This window comes from Suricata suricatta, chromosome 12 (genome assembly GCF_006229205.1).
Source record: "Suricata suricatta isolate VVHF042 chromosome 12, meerkat_22Aug2017_6uvM2_HiC, whole genome shotgun sequence".
Lineage (NCBI taxonomy): Eukaryota > Metazoa > Chordata > Mammalia > Carnivora > Herpestidae > Suricata > Suricata suricatta.
Window position 1 is genome coordinate 18,279,081 of NC_043711.1, and position 18,528 is coordinate 18,297,608.

Below are 18,528 nucleotides of genomic sequence, written 5' to 3' on the forward strand. Positions count from 1 at the left end.
GCAGTCTCTCCTCTCGTGCTGGCAGCTCCACTGGCCTGGGTCGGATGGCGGCAGTTTGGACTCCCACCGGTTGCTCTCGTCACCCTCTCTGCCATCCCGACCTACCTGGCGAATCATCCTGAACTCTCCCTTGGCCGCAGCAAAGCAGTCACAGCTCACTGCCTTAAACATGTTCTCTGCTGGCCCAGATGGACTGGCCTGGCACCAGCTGAAGCTTGCTATTTGGTCCCAGGAAGAGTTCCAACTGCTAGATGTTTCTAAGTGGAAAGGATGAGTGGAGGTGGTGGGTATCTTCACATGGGTTTGTCTGCTCAGAGGTGTGAGTACGTATACACCCAAGTGCACAAGTATATACTTGAGGGGGCTGTCACCAGGCTGGCACTATGCTTTGTCCCCACTTGTAGAAGAGGAGCTAATTCTCTGGGGTCTCTTGGGTCTTGGAACCTTACGTTCATAGTGGGACAGGAGCTTCAAGGGGCTGGCAGTTAGGCGGGGAGGATGTCGGCTTCTTGGGAAGCTCTGCATGTAGCATGACATCCTGCCACCACCCCCCGGGAACCCTATGTGTGGTACCTTCCCTTCCCAATCAGCAAGGTGTCCCCTGGCTTCCAGAGAGCAACTCAGAGGCTCTGAGCTGGAGCCTTGGTTTCCTGTCCCATGAAAGGCTCTGAGCGCTGCAGCTGAGGGTTATGGCGGCCCTCACCTCTGTGCTCTTGCTCTCAGCAGGACAAATTCTTTTTGGTTGATAGGTGGTCAGGAAGAATGGTGAGGGCAGTCCCCAGTGGTCTGGGGCCTTTTTGACACTGACCTAAGTATACCTTCAATGGGGCAGGGCTGGGGATAGGAGAGAATCTGGTCTGGGCCACCAACAGACTCCTTTTAGGATTGGGAGATTAAAATTTTCCTTAGCAGAGGGGTGCCTGGGTGGCTTAGCCAGTTCAGTGTCCAAGTCTTGATTTTGTCTCAGGTCATGATCCCAGGGTTGTGGGATTGAGCCCTGTGTTGAGTTCTGTGCTGAGCATAGAGCCTGCTTGGGATTCTCTCTCTCCCTCTGTCCTCCCCCCACTTGTGCTCTATCTCTCTCTCAAAAAAAAAATTTTTTTTAAATAAAAGAATTTCCTCCGTAGAGCCTCCAAACTGGGGCACACGTGCCAAGAAGGGGAGGGAGATGAGGCAGCCAACTAAAGCATGCAGCAAAAACATTTATATCCTATCTCATCCTTTCAAACTTTTCCAGTTGGGGAGGTGTGTTTTATCAGTAATATATGTGCATGTAATCGGTAGATAAATATTCATGTGTTGGTGGTATGCAAACATGCTTCATTGATAGGAACACATGATCAGAAAGGCAGAAGACCACTGGCCTGAAAACCGGGTAGGACAAGACATGTTTTCTTGTGTGGAAACTGGAATACTTTTTCTAAATTCAAACTTTCTGAGTTCTCCCATCTGTTCGTGAGAGAGATGCTCCAGGACCCAGGGTCCAGGACCTAGGTCCCAAGATTCTGCAACCCTGGGTTGCCTGCCTAGCGCTCAGTCAGGAGAGCATGTAACTCTCAATCTCAGTTGGGGTTATGAGTTCAGCTCCACGTTGGGTGTGGAGATTACTTCACCCCCCCCGCCCCCCCCCACAACTAAGATTCTGCAGCCCTTGCTTCTCTTCCTGAATCCACAGGCACCGCTGGGTAACCCAGTGGCCCTTCCTGGCATGGGTCTGAGAGGAGAGGGTCCTCCCACAGCATCTGCCCAGTCATAATTGCCTATTACAGAAAGGTCAGCCATGAATTTATCAAAGCCTTGTTTGAAGCTTTGGGTCCTCTTCCACTGCTCTGACTTAAAAAAAAAAGTTTCCTTAAGTTCAATTCCCTCCTGGTGAACAAAGACAGTCATTTATTGGTGTGAAATATTTCTCTTTTAAATATTCAGCCGGAGGCGGTGGGGGCATGCTCTAGAAAGCTGCAATGTGGAGCCCAGCCTGGTTTTCTCTCTGGAGCCTGCACCATTTCCCTGCCTCCCTGCTCCTCCTTGCCTTAGTTTGCTTCAGCCTGAGCAGGTCCTCTCTCAGTGCAGCTACCAGAGTGGCTCCAGGCTCCTCCCCTCTGTGGACCTGGGCAGCCACATCTCTCCCTGGTGGCCCTGCACTTACAGATGTACCTGGGGTCTGGAGCACCTTTGGTCAGTGGAGCTTGTTGGCCTCATGTCTTTCCTGGATGGCTGACAGTGGTGAGCCCAGTTCCGACCAGCACAGTCTGGATCATTTCTCCCACTGGTGGTCACGGTATGGGACAGAAGGCTTCTGGAGTACGTAGGAGTGCCAAGGGGGAGGCTGACTGAATTGGCTCTGTGCCCTTCCCCCAACAGCACCCATGTGGTGGGGTGGGGTGGTGGCGGTGGTCCTTCCAGTCCTGCTAAAACAGCTTCAAAACTTGTTTCTCATCCGTCAATAGCCTTCAGTGCTGAAAGGGAGGAAAGCGGGTAGAAATCCAGCTATTTTTACCTCCTCCACCTTTCTTGGCTATCTTTAAAAATATCTATCCCTGGATAAGCCATTTTTAGTCTTCCCTGCTTGGCTTCCAGCCACTCCTTCATATCTCTGCTCTCTCCCTCCTTCTCACCTACTTGTCCTCCTGTGTCTCTTCTGCTTTATGGCAGTGTCCTTCTTCCCTCCTTGCTCACCTGTCCTTATCCCAACCCTCACCAAGCAAGAGTGGTCGCTGGGGCTTTTAGGAGGACCATTGGCCTCATGGGGCCTCACTGCTGATGGTCCAGATCCATGAAGCCAGGTCTTCTGTGGGTCTGAGCTGCATCCTACCTGTGGACACTTCCCTCTCCCTTTCTTTCCTCTCTTCCTTCTCTACCCAGTGGAGACCTTTATTAAGGAGGGCCGCCTGAGGAGGCCCAGGGCTATCCCAGCCATCCTGGTCCCTATGGGACTCGCATCCAAGGATGTGTCACAGACGGAGCTACTGCATCTCCTGCAGGAGATGGGTAGATCTTTGTATTGAGCAGGATGGGGATCCAGCCCCTCTCAAGTTGGTCTGGGTGGGAGAGGGCCTGGGCAGTCACGGTGTGGTGCTCGTTGGTGTGGACTTTTCTTCCGTGGCCTGCCCAGCGTTGCAGCCTTCAGGCACAGAGAGTCCTCACAGCAGGTTGTTGAGTGCTCCTCCCTCTGGGAGCTTCTTGAACCCTGGGAGAGGGTTGTGTCTTTTTGTTCTTTCTCTGAACTCTCTGTTTCTGGCATCTCTTCTGCTCCCATAAACATTGGTAAACATTGGTGCTCCCCACGAATCTTCCCTAGACCACTGCTCCCCGTGTGATCTCTGAGGCTTGCCTGTGAATGGAATCCTTAACTCTTCCCAGTAAAAATATCTAGTCTTCTCTGAATTGAATCCAAACTCTGACCCATCTCCTGATACCTCTTGCACCTACCTCCCCATGTCAACAAAACCAGACCCAACCTCATGATTTTGTCATTTCATTCCCCATTTTCTACCCACCGATTGGCTTCTGTCCCTGGATCTCCAGTCTCAGTCAAAAGGACCATTCCTCCTCAAGCCAGAATACCCCTGCTGAAACTTCCCTCCCTCGCACCCCATGGACTATCTCTCAGGCTATTGACTTTTTCTCACTGTTTTCCTGCCTCTACTGTCTCCTTGACACACAACCAGAGCACTCTCTTGTTTGAAAACCTTAGAGGCCCCATTATTCCCCTGGCCTTTCCCTTTTAAGCTCTAAGCCCCATTAGTGCAGGTAGTTGAGAGTACACGATTGCCTGGAGCTGTTCTAGGTGCTGGGGACAGCCGGCGCTGGCTTAAACCAGCCCCCCCACCCAGCCTGAGCAGGCTCTGTCACGCCTCTGGGCCTCTTCATGTGCTATCACCTCTGCCTACCTTGCCCTTTCATCTCAAGGAAAAGCCTCGTCAGATGTCTGTCCCTTCCCTGGACTGTGTGGAGGCATGTCATGTGGTGATTTGTTTGCACATCTGTCCCCCCTCTAGACGGTAGGTTCCCAGAGGACTGGATCCCTGTCTGATTCACTTTTTAAAAAAAAATCTATTTCAATTAAATATTGAATAGGTATTTCTAAAGAATGTAAGAGTACTTATAAAATATGTATAAGATGTAAAGGATACAATACAATACAGTGAACACCTGTGGACCCACCTTCCATTGACAGAGACATAATTTGTTCATACCATCAATACCTATCACGGGGCCTGGAACTATTCCAGGGGTCAGCAGGTGTGCATGACTACGCATCTGAATGAATGAATGAATGAATGAATGTTGGTTTTCTCTGTGAGTAGCTCACCGTTGCTGGGCAAACTCCACGTGCAGTGGTCCCAACCGAGTCCTGTCCCGGCCCTAGCTCAGTCCCACCCTGTGAGCTCGCTGTACCGCTTACACATCTCTCTGTTTACTTTGCATATGTTTATTGAGGGCTCACTCAGTACCAAGTGTGGTGGGGGGACTGGGCTGCAGTGGAAAACCAAACATCAGAGCCCTTCTCCTAGGGAGTTTCCACTTAACCAGCTCTTCAGAAGAGAAAAAATAATCCAAAGAGCTCAAAGTGCAGTGCTGCTTACCTGTCCACAGCCTCACTGTGCTCCCCAGAGTGACAATGTGAGACAGTAGTTAAGAACAGGGCCCTGATGCAAGTCATGATGGCTTTGCAATTATATAACTCCTATGTGTAACAGTTTCCTTGTCTGTAAAATGGGCAAAATGGATCCTAGCCTATGGATTTGCTATGAGGCACAAAGGAGTTAATGTGTGATATGTGCCTGGCACATGATGGGGCTCGCGGTAAGGCTCAGTTGGCATCGCCACCACTGTGGTGGGCAGAGTATTCTGGTGGGGGTGGGGGTATGGCCAGCAACCAGAGAGGACTCCACTGTCAGTTTTGCAGCTCTCTCCAGCATGAGCTCAGATCCAAGGAAGGGCTGAGTGTCACACTAGTCACATGCCATGCTTGTTTCCTCATCTCTAACAAACTTTTGGGCCACGTTTTGCTCTTCTGAGTCATGACGTGCCTAGTCCAATCTATTCCGGAAACACTGGTTGTGTGTCCAGTGTGTGCCAGGCACTGTGCTGGGCTCCGGGATTCGGCTATGGAGACAGCACACAGAGGCCCTGCCCACAGAGCTGGCGGTCTGATGTGGGAATCACAGAGGATACACAAAAGCAATACATATATGACGGGTTGGGAGATACTCGGTGCTATGGATTACAAAGAGGCAGGAGAGACAGAAGCTACATTTTATTTTTTTAAGTTTATTTGCGTATTTTTTTAGCAATCTGTACACCCAACATGGGACTCAAACTCATGACCCCAGAGAGCAAGAGTCACATGCTCTTCCAACTAAACCAGCCAGGTGTCCCAGAAGCTTCATTTAAAATAATTTTTTTAATGTTTTTTATTTATGTTTGAGAGAGAGAGAGCGAGTGAGCAGGGGAGGGTCAGAGAGAGAGGAAAACAGACTCTGAGCTAGCTATCATCACAGAGCCCGACGCGGGGCTCCAACCCACAAACTGTGAGATCATGACCTGAGCCGAAGCCGGACGCTTAACTGACTGAGCCACCCAGGCGCCCCAAGAAGCTTCATTTTAAATAGATCAGGGAGAGTGTCCCTGAAAGGGTGCCACCAGAGCAAAGACTTGAGGGAGTGCAAGTGCCTGCAGATGCAAATGCCCAGAGGAGAGTGGCCTAAGGAAAGTAGAGGGAAGGAGGGAGAGAATAGTAGGAAGTGGGGCCAGGGGGAAGGGCTGTATCTCGTGAGGCTGCAGGGGCCATTTAAAAATCTTTGGCTTTTCTTCTGGGAGGGGAAAAGGAGTGTTAGAGGGTTTAGACAGAGGAGGGAAGTGGCTGTTTATGTATGTAGAGGATTGTCCTGGCTGCCAAGTAGAGAAGACCACAGAGGGGTGAATGGCTCTGGCTTGTGCAGAACTGAACAAAGAGGGGACGGCGGGGAGAGGGGAGGCGGTGGGAGCGGCCAGACTCTGAAGCCAATAAGATTTACGGATGATTGACGTGGATGGGAGAAGAAGGAGTCAGAGAGGGCACCAGTGGGAGGCTGGGAGATGCCGTTTAGGGGAGGATATGAGCTCAGCTTGGACACGTTGGGTTTGGGACGCCTATGCATGCATATGACATCTCAGTCAAGATACAGAGTTGGCAGTTAGACCAGTGACGGGTTCAGTGAAGAGGTCTGGACCAGAGGCACACATTTGGTAGTTGTCACTGGGAAGTGGGATTTCAAGCCTTGAGTCTGGGTAGACCTTGAGGCCTAGGATTGGCTGTACTCAGAGAAGACCAGGTTCCTCCAGTGTAAGGAGCAGGATTCTGGGATTGGGAGAGAGTTTAAACAGGTGTGGCCAGGAAGGAGGAGGAAACCTGGGAGGAGGTGTTCCAGAAGGCAAGTGGAGAACTTATCTCAGGAAGGAGGGAGCACTCAGCAGTATTCTGTGATGCTGCCAAAGTGAGTAGAGGGACTGAGAAGGGATTGTTGAATTGATAATGTGGAGGCCATTGGTGACTTGACCAGAGCAGTTTCTGTGGAAGGGCAAAAGCCAAGTTGGATTGGGTTGAGAGGAAGGGCGGGGAGGAACAGAGAAATGGGGCAGTAGCTAAAGGGGAAAGTGGGTCAAAGCAATTTAATTAATTAATTTGCGGATGGGAGAAGCATGTTTGTATGGTTACTGAAATCATCCAATAGAGAGGGGAAATGAATGACAGAGGAGAGGGGTGGTTTGGGAAGTTGAGAAGTGGGCTTTGGGAACAGGAGACCAGCAAATATTGGGGGACAGATGTTGAGAGGCTGTGGATGTGCAAACTCCACTCTAGTGGCTCCCACTTTCTTGGTGAGATGGCAGGCAGGTTGTCAGTGACAGTCAAGAGAGGGAGAGACATGCTGGAGCCTTGAAGGTCACAGAGAAGGGATGAGGGATCATCCAAGAGGACGGAAAAGTGAAGGGATGGCGGACACGTAGCTCGGTCACCAAGTGTGTCCTACAGCCCCCATGTTGGTGTGTGCACACACCTCAGGCCCGAGTGCAGGGACCCCCTGCGGGACGGACTTTGCTGGGCCACACAAGGCATTGTTTGCCATTCCATTGTCACTCCTGCTGAGCTGATTTTCTCCCCAGAAAGACTACATGGTGATGCAACACTGAATTAAAATGCCACTGTCTAGGGGCCCATGGGTGGCTCAGTCGGTTAAGCGTCCGACTTCGGCTCAGGTCATGATCTCACAGTCCGTGGGTTTAAGCCCCGCGTCAGGCTCTGTGCTGACAGCTCAGAGCATGGAGTGTGCTTCATTCAGATTCTGTGTCTCCCTCTCTCTCTGCCTCTCCCCCACTCACTCTCTGTCTCCATCTCTCAAAATAAAAATAAGATATTAAAAAAAAAATAAATAAAATAAAATGCCACTGTGTACACAGAAGATTGCCTGTCACAGATCAGACAACTCACATACAGTAGAAATGGCTACATTCCTCAGAAGAAACCACAGACCTTACACAGCCTGGGAGAGGGATTGAAGCCCCTCCCTCCACGTGGTCTAAAGGGCTCTCAGCAGCACTCAGCTTTCAGGGGCTGATTTCTTTTTCTTTTAATTTTAATTCCAGTATAATTAACATACAGTCAGGGGCTACTTTTAAATTCCAACCCTAAATCATTCAAATAAAAAATGAAATTATGAATTTAACCAGGTGGGAATTTTTCTGTACCATGCCCAGAAATTAGTCTACTGGAAGGCCCTGGAGCCCAGGTTCCAAGTGTGGCCCAGAGATGCTGCGGGTCACCAGTCACCACGTGCTGGGTCTCACAGCTGGTGGCAAAATGGCCCTGGGGGTGGGGGGTGGGGCTAGACTCTCAGGCTCTGGAGATCCTACTGAAGAATCAGGTCCATGAGATGGGATGGGTGGGTGGGTGCGTGCTGTTGTTGGTTGATGAAAGAAGTGTTTGATAGACATGTAATAGCATTTCTTTTTTCTGGAAGAGTCGTTATTAGACCAGGAGTATGGCTCTTCCCCAACTGTTCCTCAGAAGGGAGGAAGAACTACAGACGGTCCTGGAGGAGGCCTCAGGTGTGCCCCTCGTCCCCCCTCTGAAACGGCTTGTCCTAAGACATTCTCCCACTTGGCTCCTGAATCTTTTTTGCAAGCAGATGGCTTTCATCTGGGGACAGCAAACTTACACTCCCCTCCTGCCAGTCAATCAGACCCTAAGAGGACACAGGTCACTGGGGCAGATGGCACCAGGGCAGCCTCCTCGAGGGCAGCCGTGGTCCGGCCTCCGCAGTGGGTCTCAGCCAGTCTGTCCTGTCTTCTGGGTGCCAGCATCCACCCAGATAAATCCAGACTGAAACAAGGATAGAATTTCAGGGAAGCAATATAAACCATTGCCTTTGGCTTTTTGTGCTCTGCTTTCAAATTGGAAAAGGAAAATGGGGAAAAGGAAAATAAGGAAACTGAGTTTAGCCTAATGGTTTGACTTTCTACCTTACTGAACTACTCAACTCTGCGGGCTCCCCGCAGCTGCACCAGGTCAGGATGGAGATGGGAGTCATCCCCCTCATTCCCACTGGACTTCCCCTCAGCGCCTCCTCAAGGGCTGGATCCTAGGACTGCAACCCCACCCAGTCTTGTACTAGCGAAAAATAACACTTCACCCATCTCAATGGACTGGGTCTAGCATCAGGCCTGCTGGTGGACTGCCTGAAAGTAGGTTCCTTTGTCACTGCTCGAGATGGCATTAACTAGGTATTGGGATGCCTCCCCAACCCATCTCCAGCTGTCTAGGGTCAGCCTTTGAAGGGGGCAAACCAGAACAGACCTGCCAGGGCAGTAGCTCTGAACTTGTGCTGTGTTGGGATCACCTGGGGAGGGAAAAATACTAATACCAGCGTCCTGCCCCCACAGATTCTTTATTTTATCTTTTATTTATTTTTTTTTAATTTTAATGTTTTTATTTATTTTTGATACAGAGAGAGACAGAGCATGAAAGGGGGAGGGTCAGAGAGAGAGGGAGATACAGAATCGGAAGCAGGCTCCAGGCTCTGAGCTGGCTGTCAGCACAGAGCCTGACGCGGGGCTCGAACCCACGAACGTGAGATCTGACCTGAGCCGAAGCCGGAGGCTTAACCGACTGAGCCACCCAGGCGCCCTTATCTTTTATTTTTGAGGACAGAGAAAGACAAAGTGTGAGCAGGGGAGGGGCAGAACGAGAGGGAAATACAGAATCCGAAGAAGGCTCCAGGCTCTGAGCCATCAACACAGAGCCCGATGCAGGGCTCGAACTCACAAACCACGAGATCATGACCTGAGATAAAATTGGATGCTCAACTAACTGAGCCACCCAGGCGCCCCTGCCCCCACAGATCCTGATGTAATTTGTCTGGGGTATAATCTGAGAATCAGAAATTTAAAAATACCTCCAGGTGTTTCTAATGATAGGTTTAGAGCCTTGGTAATTAAAGTGTGGTCTGCAGACCACAGTATGTAGGTATCACCTTAGAGGTTCTTAAAGATGCAAACCTCACCCTAGACTTGCTGAATCAGAATGTGTACTTCATCAGGATGTAGGAGGGGAACTCATGATTCTACCACATGACCTGGTGCTGAGGGTTCAAATGGGAAATGCTTGTCAGGGCTCAGCACGGGGCATAATCAGCGCTCAGCAAATGGTAGCTGTGATGATGCCACTGGGCAGGAAGGGGAGGGCGAAATGGGGCTCAACGGGGTCACCGAACTTGATAGAGCCCCCTGCAGGCTGCTTCTCTGAGAAGTGTCTCTAACACAGTGATTTTCAATGTCATTTCAGCGTTTCCCGGAGACTGGACCCCAAGGAGCCCCCGGGTAGCCAGAGAGCAGCTTCCCCAACCCCGAAGCAGGCTTCTGCTACTGCTCCCGGCCGTGAGAGCCCCCGGGAGATGAGGGCACAGGGCCCAGCAGGCCAGGAGGCTGATGGCCCACGCAGGACGCTGCAGGTAGACAGCAGGACGCAGAGATCAGGGCGGTCCCCCTCTGTGTCACCGGACAGAGGCAGCACCCCCACATCACCCTACTCCGTTCCCCAGATCGCTCCCCTTCCCAGCAGCACGCTGTGTCCCATATGTAAGACCTCGGACCTCACGTCGACCCCCAGCCAGCCAAACTTCAACACCTGCACCCAGTGTCACAACAAGGTCTGCAACCAGTGTGGGTTCAACCCCAACCCTCACCTCACCCAGGTAACCAATTTCTGCGCCTGTTTCCCCCGCCTACCTTCCCATGCCTCCCTCGATTCCCTTCCCCTACTTAACCAACTCTCTTTTCCTGATCGTTTCCCTGAGCCACCAGCATTTGTGTCTTCCTGGCTCAAGATTCAGGAGCATAGAACAGGCCTGGCCGCAGATCTCCTGAGGGATCCCTGCACCTCCTGAAAGCTTGGGTAGAGTCCCAGAGTAGAAGATGCTTTTGTAGCTGGTGTGAGTTTGACCCAGAAAATTGGCCTTAGAGAGGGCTAGAGACAGGCTTCTGGGCAACTTTTCTCAAGGGATACTCGTTTGGAGAGGACTACAAATAGCTGCAGGCTGGAGGTGAGACAGATTTCCCTGGCCCTAGGCCAGCCTCTCTCCCTGACAGTGGCCACTGGAGGGGGGTGCTGGTGAGGGAAGCGAGCAAGGGGAGGCAGGAAACAGCCTTCTGGTTGGGCTCTGAGAAGCTTCTCTTCTGGGCTTCTATTCCAGTTAGCTGGGCCTGAGGTGGCAGAAAAGCTAGCCATCCCCAGAGAAACAACCTTAGGGTAGACACCCAGGCTAGGAGTCAAGCCTTCACAAGGGGTAATGGTGTCCTACACTGACTGAGCCATCACTATAGGGCCATTTCTATGAGATTGGCCTCCTTTTTGCCCCAGAGGACCCTGGGTCCATCCTGGCTTTGTTTAGGATGCTTTGAGTTGCTGTGGGATGCTCAGCTGACTCTGGAAGCTCTTTTTGGGGGGCCTGGAGGCTGACTGCCCCAGTGTACTAGCAGAGCTGGGGCCATGCCTCTGAAATGAACTAAGCAGCTCTGCTGGCTTCCTTCTTCTCCTCTGGGGTAACCCATGGAAGTCTCTAGTTCCTCCTCCGGGGCTCCGCCCTTGGGCAGGATGAAGCATGGCCAGGCTACAGGCATAGGCATGGCCACCTCTGGGATTATCAGCAGCAGGAGCCGTTTGGACCTTGTGGGTGGGAGAGATGAGTGAGAATAATTGTTCGCAGGTCGGGGTCTATTTGTGACATGAGGTGCTGTGGGTGTGGGATGTGTGGTTTGCGAGAGGTAAGTGTGAGATTCCGAGGAAGGAGCTGCCGTTGTGGGGAGATGACTCAGTACGTTTGGAGTCGCTCCTGGAGTGTGGGGGCTTCCTTGAGGAGGCGTACACACTCGTGATTATTGCATCTGTGATTAGAAACAGGCCCATCCCTGAGCTGATCAGTTAGGTAAGTGTTGGCTCTTCAGTACTTAGAACAGTGTGATCCAGAACAGAGAAGCTCACCTGTGTGTTTGTGCCAGCGAGAAGCCAGAAGCCCCGGAGTTAGGTTTGGCAGGCAGGGGTGAGAGGGTGCGGTGGCCCCCTGTGTGGTGTTGCCCCTGTGGGTTCCAGCCTCCCTGAGTTGCTCATTCGAGCTACAGGATCTGAGGGCAGAGGTCAAGGGAGAGCCACACACGGGACACCGATTTCCTGGTGGGCGTCCCCACCCTTGCCACACAATGGGCTCCCCCAAGCCCAGGACCTTGGGTGACATGGGAAGGGAGCCAGCCTTCGATGTGCTGGGAAAAACAGCAGAGTGGGAGGACCTTGGCCACACTTGGTCCATCTGCCTCATCGTGCCGGGAGGAAGCCGAGGCTTGGGGCCAGGAAGGAAGGGGCCTCAGACTGCAGATTCACAGTGTTTGGTGACGAGCAGTTCTCTCAGCCAGGTGCTTCAAGAAAATCTGAGCCAGACAAATGCACTGGTTCTTTGCTGGGAGGCTCCTCAGGCCTTCAGCCTCCTGAACAGCACCATGGAGCTCCAAGACAGAGCTGTAGCCAGCAGCCCTTCCCAGACTCGCTTTTGCAGGGTATTTGGGGCTGCTGTTCCATGGCATCGGTTTGGGAAATGCTGACCTAGTCCATTTTCCAGGTTCTCAGAACCTGGTGGATGCCCTTTTCTGAAGGGGTCTCCAAGCAGAACCTTTTCTTCCCTAGAGCTGGCTTTTGGTGGTGTTTCAGTCACGGAGAAAGAGCCCCCAGCACATTTTCCTGCGAGGCTGGCAGAGCATAATTCTTGAGTCAGAGCAGTTGTCCTTTGTCACTGTGCTAAAAGCAGATTCACCTCCCTGGTCATATCTCCACAGAATGAGAAAATTAGTTTGCAGGTTTTGCTCACGCACCTGCTAATCCACTCTGGTCAGATCATACCTGTTCTGGCACCTCTAACCTAATGCTCTGCCAGCCAAGGAGGCCATTTCTGGGGTTACCCTGGTATCAGTGGGCTGGGTTCCTGCCTGGCCTGAGGTCCTGGGCTGCACTGGGGGCTGGTTCTGAAGTAGGGTGTGTCTAGGTGGCACGGGGATCAGGCAGAGCGAGGTTTTCCAGGACACCCAGGTCCAGCTAGGGCGCAAGAAGTGGTGCTGTTCCCAGCACAGATGCCACTGGCCACTGGGCCACTGGCCACTGGGGGGCATACTGGAGACCTCGTCGGGGGTGGGGGGGTGTCTGAAAGTGCTAGTGTAGTGATGCTGCAGGCCTGGGCTGAGGAGGGCTGGGTCCCACATTCTGCCTTGAAGCTCACCACAGCCTCGTCAGGGGATATCAACACGCTCCTCAGCTTCCTGCTGGCAGAAGGAGGGATAGAGCAGTTCTAGAGAGTGACAAGGACCACGCAAGTGACATGGAGGGTTCCATGGCCTTTCTGAGACTGCTGATGAAGCTCCCCTTGGAGAGAAATTGGACTATGGAAAATGGGCCATTTTCAGGAGTGGCAGAGGTAGAGAATCACTGACTTGTACCTCAAATTGCAGCACAAATTAAGAGTGTGACAGTTGTGCTGAACAGCTCAGTAAGGGCAGGTGAGCGGAAAGGAGGGAAAAGATGCCACTGGGTCGTTGGCCACAGGAACTCCATGAATTTGTCTTTCCCTCTCATGGTATCGGTTAGAGTCTTGTTACCTTAGCTGGGTCTTGCAGAAACAGCAGACCAGGTCTGGAGAAGAGAATCACAAACGGGTAGAACAGGCAACCTCATGTGGCCAGAGCGATGGCTGAGGTCTAGAACCGCTACTGTTGTGGCTTGTGGACCCAGCCTTCTCCTGTCAGTTCCCAGGCTGCCAGGTGGGCACTTGCTGTTCTGTCCAGGGCCTGGTTGGTTAGCTCTCAAGGCTGTGGTTCCTTCCAGAAAAGGATTCAGGCCTGCCACCCCTTTCTCCTCCAGGAGGGAGGCCCTTGTTGCACAAATCAGGCTCCATTCTGATAGCAGGGGGTAGGAGACAAGGCATGGTGAGGAGCCTGCTGAGTGGAATCTGGGAGGTGAGGTTTGGGTGGGCAGTGGGGGTGGGAACAAGTTGCTGGAGAATATGAGTGGTGGCCAGGGGCAGCCTATAACTGTCAGGCCTCTCAGGGGCCTCCTTGCCCCATTCCGAGCAGCCCAGCAGCACATCCTGGCCTGAAATTTCTCCAGATGTGCACGTGTCCTCACCCTAGGAAGAGCGTCACAAGAGCATGTGCTGGAGCAGACACAGGGCTGGCTGCATGCCTGTGCTTCCAGATCTGATCAGCAGAAGCGGCCCAGAGCACTAGCTACAGAGAGGCTGCAGCCTGCCGTGGGGAGGCCCACCCTCTGCCCCAGTGGAGAGCCATAGGGCTGCTACCCCATCTCTAGCCTTCCAGGTTCAGGCAGCTCATCTGAGCTGATCTGCCTCCCACCTCCCTTGCCCTAGTCAGAATTGCTCAAAAGCCCCTCTGAAATGATCATGGTCTTTCTTTGCCTGTTCCAAGGTCTAGACTTGGCCAACACCAAGCCAAGGGTGTTTAATCCACTGTGCACTGGCCTCCCTCTATCCCCACTCCATCGGCACTTACCCAGGGGCTAAGTAAGGGCTTAGGCACTTACCCATGGTGGGCGGTGTGGAGAAGGGAGGGAGATGAAGCAATGGCCATAAGCCTTTCCTCTACTGCCTGCATCCCACTCCTTTCCGGCAAGGGCCGGAGTACCAGATGGCCCGGGGGAGGTGCTGTGAGTGCCGCACGGATCCCTCCACTGCAGCCACCAGCCTTGCCCCCTTCCCTCTGCTCCTCCGTGGCCACACTGCCTCCTGGGCCAGTAGGGAAAGTGGAGCAGATGTTAGGAGGACATAGATCAGCAGTGGGCTGAGGAAAGGCAAAGGCGTCTCCCTCCTTCCTGGGCCTAGGAGGAGGTGGTGTTTGCACATGTGCCTGCCTTCCCTTCACCTCTAAGCCAAATGGAAGTGGCTCTCCAGGGGGCAGGCCCTTTGGGAAACCTTTCTCCCACAGTACATCCTGTCCTTGAGCAGCTTGCTTTCCTGAAGCCAAACAGTCTTCAAGTCAATAGGGAAATACCTGCCAAGCTTCAGTCAGTCCTGGACAGCCAGCCCTGCTGCCAGGCCATGCTCCCAGCAGGCAGGACTCTTGGCTTCCTTGCTTGGACCACTGCGGGGCAGAGGCCAGAGCCCCTGGGCACAAGCAGGAGAGACAGCTGTGTGGGAGTGGGAGCTGTTTCACGGTTGGAGCGATCAGGCATGGAACTCCAACTTTTAGCTCTGGATGGGGCTGTACAGTTATCTAAGAATGAATGTGAAGTTAATTCAGAGCAAAAACCTGAGATTTTATTCCCAAAACACCTATTTTTATATGTGTGGGCAAAAGAAACAGAATGAGAAGAGAATTGAGTAAAAATTTTGAGAAAAAATGAGAAGTAAATAAAGTGGGAACAGGGAGAAGGAACAGGGGAGAGGCAGGAAAGTGAGGTGACAGAGAAAGCCAGAGGCAGGAAGAGACAGGAAAGCTCAGTGAAGTAACCAGTTGCTGGTCACCGTGGGCAGGTGTGCCTGTATCCACTGTCAGATGGTGGCCCTTTCCCTTCTTCCCATCCTTTCCTTCCCCTCAAATACTTTTGAGGCCTTATATTAAGCCAGGAACTATGCTTGACACTGGAGAATCAGGCAGAACTGAAGTATGTTGCTTAGCCCTGCGGAGCCCGCAGGGGCTTCTGCCAGTAACCACTCCAGTCACACACACAGTCACACCTGGGGGTCAGGTCTGCGGAGGACCAGGAGGGAGGCTGGGGGGCTTGATGTGCTGCTGCACTGAGATTCTTGGGGGCTTCTATGAGGAGGGGACATTGGATTGGTGGGGCCCGGGGAGGCCTGAGGGCAAGTGCATGGGAACAAGCCAGGGCTGGGGTGGCTGGAGTGCCCTGAGCAGGCCCAGGGGGCATGCAGATCCTGCTGGGGTCTCTAGATAGGCTTCCAAAGATTTTGGAAAATGGCAGTGGGAAGCTCCAATGTACATTTAAAAGTACCTCTTTAGAAATAGATAATGGTGATGGTTGTACATTATGAATATAATTAATGCCATTGAATTGGACACTTAAAATGGTTAAATGGCCAATTTTATGTTATGTTTATCACAAGACGCTCAACAACAACACCCCACTCCTCTGGCTGCTGGGTGGAGAAGAGCCCATGGGTGGGGCTGGGTCCTGGGAGGGGCTGGGACTGGGGTGATGGGAGGGAAGAGCCTTGAAAGACTCCTGGTGGATTTCAGAGGCTAGACAGACAGATTTTGGAAATGTGTTGGACATGGGGGTTAGGAGACAAGAGATGGAGCATTTTTCCATTTGGGCCATGTCAAGTTGGAGGTGCCTGTGAGCATCCAAGTGGGGTTCAGTAGGCTGACAAATCCATGACCCTGGCATGCAGCAGACAAGTTGGGGCCAGAGAACTTTAAGGTTCATGGGCATATTGACATCAGTATACTTCCCACTGAATACTTCACTAAGCATATCATTAACTTGAGTTTAGTATGGGGTGGATGGGGTTAGGTAACATGGACATGTAATGTAATATTTAGAGCTCAAGTGTACCGTTCAGTGAGCTTTGACAAAAGCATGCAGCCATGTCAGCCAAACCCCTCTATCACGGTAGACATCCTCATCACCCTAGAAAGTCCCTTCGGGCCCCATTCCTGTCCATCCCCACCGCTCCTCCAGAGACAACGATTCTGATTTTTATCCACCATAGACAAGTTTTGCCTATTCTAGAGCTCCATATAAATGGATTTGCACAGAATGTGCTCTTTTTTGCTCTTTTGAGTCAGGCTTCTTTTACTCAGCACAGCGTTTTTTGAGGGTCATCTACGTGGCCAAGTCTTGAGAAGCCTGACTGAGAAGGAGAGGAGAGAGGCAGTGGTGAGCGCAGGAAAGGTGTGCGGACCAGAGAGGGTTCCGAAAAGCAGGAGACAATGGCACTGGAGTTCGAGAGTCAAGGGATGTGTAGGGATGTGGGGATGGGGTGTGGTTGAAAGAGTGGAGCCCCCAAAGAGGCAGGTCTAGATCCTCAGAGAGGAAGAGGCAGTCTGTTGTGTGGTAGGAGAGGGGGACAGGGAGGAAGAGGGACAGGAGAAATTGAATGAGCTGTTGTGGACAAAAGCTTCTTGGAGAGATGGAGTAAATTAGTTAACCAGGCAAGTGTGGGCGCCCAGGAGAAGTTAGGACATAAGTTAATTTACAGTGGAGCCCATTGCCTGGTGCCCATTTATCTGTTTGGGTGTAGGCCCAGAGGATAAAGGTGTCTGGTTAGATCCAGTTCTGAAGCAGGCATAGGTCAAGAGAGCACAGATACTTAGTGGAGCAATGCGTGACAGACCATAGATTCATAGGTTCTGGTCAGGAAGACATGTGAAGGCAGAGGGGCTGTGGAAGAACACAAAGCAGAGGCTTGGTGGGTGGGGTCCCCAAGAGGCCCAAGGACTGCTACGTTGGGAGGCCCATGGAGTGACCTGGCTGGAGGTGGACAGGTACAGGGTGATTTTGGAGGAGATGGTGTGAGGTGATGTTGAGTTTGAGAGTGAGGACAGGGGATAGCAGTATGATCTGAGTCAGCCAGTGGCTGCCATCTGCAGTGACTCTGGTAGTCAGTTCAGTGGAAGCCTGGGAGATAAGGGCCAAGGGCTTTTGAGGACTCCTGGCCATGATGATGGGGCCTAGAAGGCAACAGCAGCAAGGAGGGGAGAAGGGTGAGGAAGCCAAGAGCTGAGCCCCAGCTGTCCCAGGGATTTCAAAGAGAGGGTGAGCTGTTGCTAGATTCTGAAGTCCAGGGAGTGCAGCTTCTCCTGGAAGGGTCAATGGGGGACCACAAAGAACGTGTGTGTGTGTTGGGGGGAGTGTAGGAAAGTTGGCTTGGTCAGGACAAGATGTTTTATAAGGCACAGTGGAGGGCCTAGGAGGGAGGGCAGGCCATCAAGGGGAAACTGGGAAGAGTTGGATGTGAAAGGTGGAAAGGCAGATGTTTCTAGAGATCCTCAAGGGGATGGATTCTCTCCTTTTCCTGGAGCTCCAGGCCAGTGGGCTAAGCAACAATTAGATCCAGCCTCCACTCCCCAAACTGTAGCCTCACATGCTGGGCAGTTTCCCAGGGCCCATGGGCCATGCCTGTCTGGGTTAAAGTGCCCTGCCTTTTGGGAGCCTCTGGTACCTGCCTGCCCCTAAGTCTGTGGGTAGCCAGGTACTGGATGGGGCGAGGGGCCTTGACCACGCCCTCTTTCAGCCCCACCCAAGCTGAGGCCCAGGCAGAAAGGCCTCTCAGGGAGGACACAGGGAAGGAAGCTCTCTAAACCCAGCAAGACTTCCCTCTGTCTCCCCCAGAGATTGTCAGGAGCTTGATCAGAGGGGTTCCAACTTAGCCTCTACCTCTTCCTTTAAGGTCCTCACCCCTGTGATATGGGGATGGATGCTGTCTACTGAACAGGGGGAGAGATGGCCATGCACCCCAGCTCACTTGCCTACTTAGACTGGGCATACATGGCCAGGCCTGTGGCAGACTCCTCAGCCCTGGGACCAGCGCAGGGAGAACCTCCCTCATCTGTATTCAGTGTCTGTGGCTCCTCCGCACCCTCCAATCCAGCTACCCACCAGAATCACAGGGAATGGCCTTCTACCAGTATGACGGGAAACCTGTCTTAGAGTCATGCTGTCCAGTACCCCCATGAGCCTGACCTGGCACATGGCCACGAGAGGAGCAGGCCATCCGCCACAGAACTCATGTCCCAAGAACCAGAGGTGAGCTAAGGAGACTTCCCAGGGCTGCACTGAGGTGGATGGCTCTGCCAGACACTAGCTTTTGTCAGGCCTACCCTTCTTGCCAGCAAGGAAGCCCATCCTGTCATCTCAGAGGCAGGCCACCTGTGCATCCCAGCCTGGTGGGGCCCCAGCAGCAGTAGGAAGGGGCAGGCTCAGTGTGGTGTGCAGGCCAAGAGCTGCTTTGAAAGTGGGGGAGACAGAAGCTACAG

General features: G+C 52.5%; 1 protein-coding gene across 1 annotated transcript in view; it reads left to right on the plus strand.

Annotated features, from left to right (window-relative positions):
- Positions 1–18,528, plus strand: part of BSN (bassoon presynaptic cytomatrix protein) — a 95,407-nt gene that overhangs the window by 43,734 nt on the left and 33,145 nt on the right. Inside the window, exons 3-4 of the mRNA XM_029917873.1 lie at positions 2,863–2,998; positions 9,824–10,232. Coding sequence (XP_029773733.1) covers positions 2,863–2,998; positions 9,824–10,232 — 545 coding nt within the window. The remainder of the gene's footprint in view (positions 1–2,862; positions 2,999–9,823; positions 10,233–18,528) is intronic.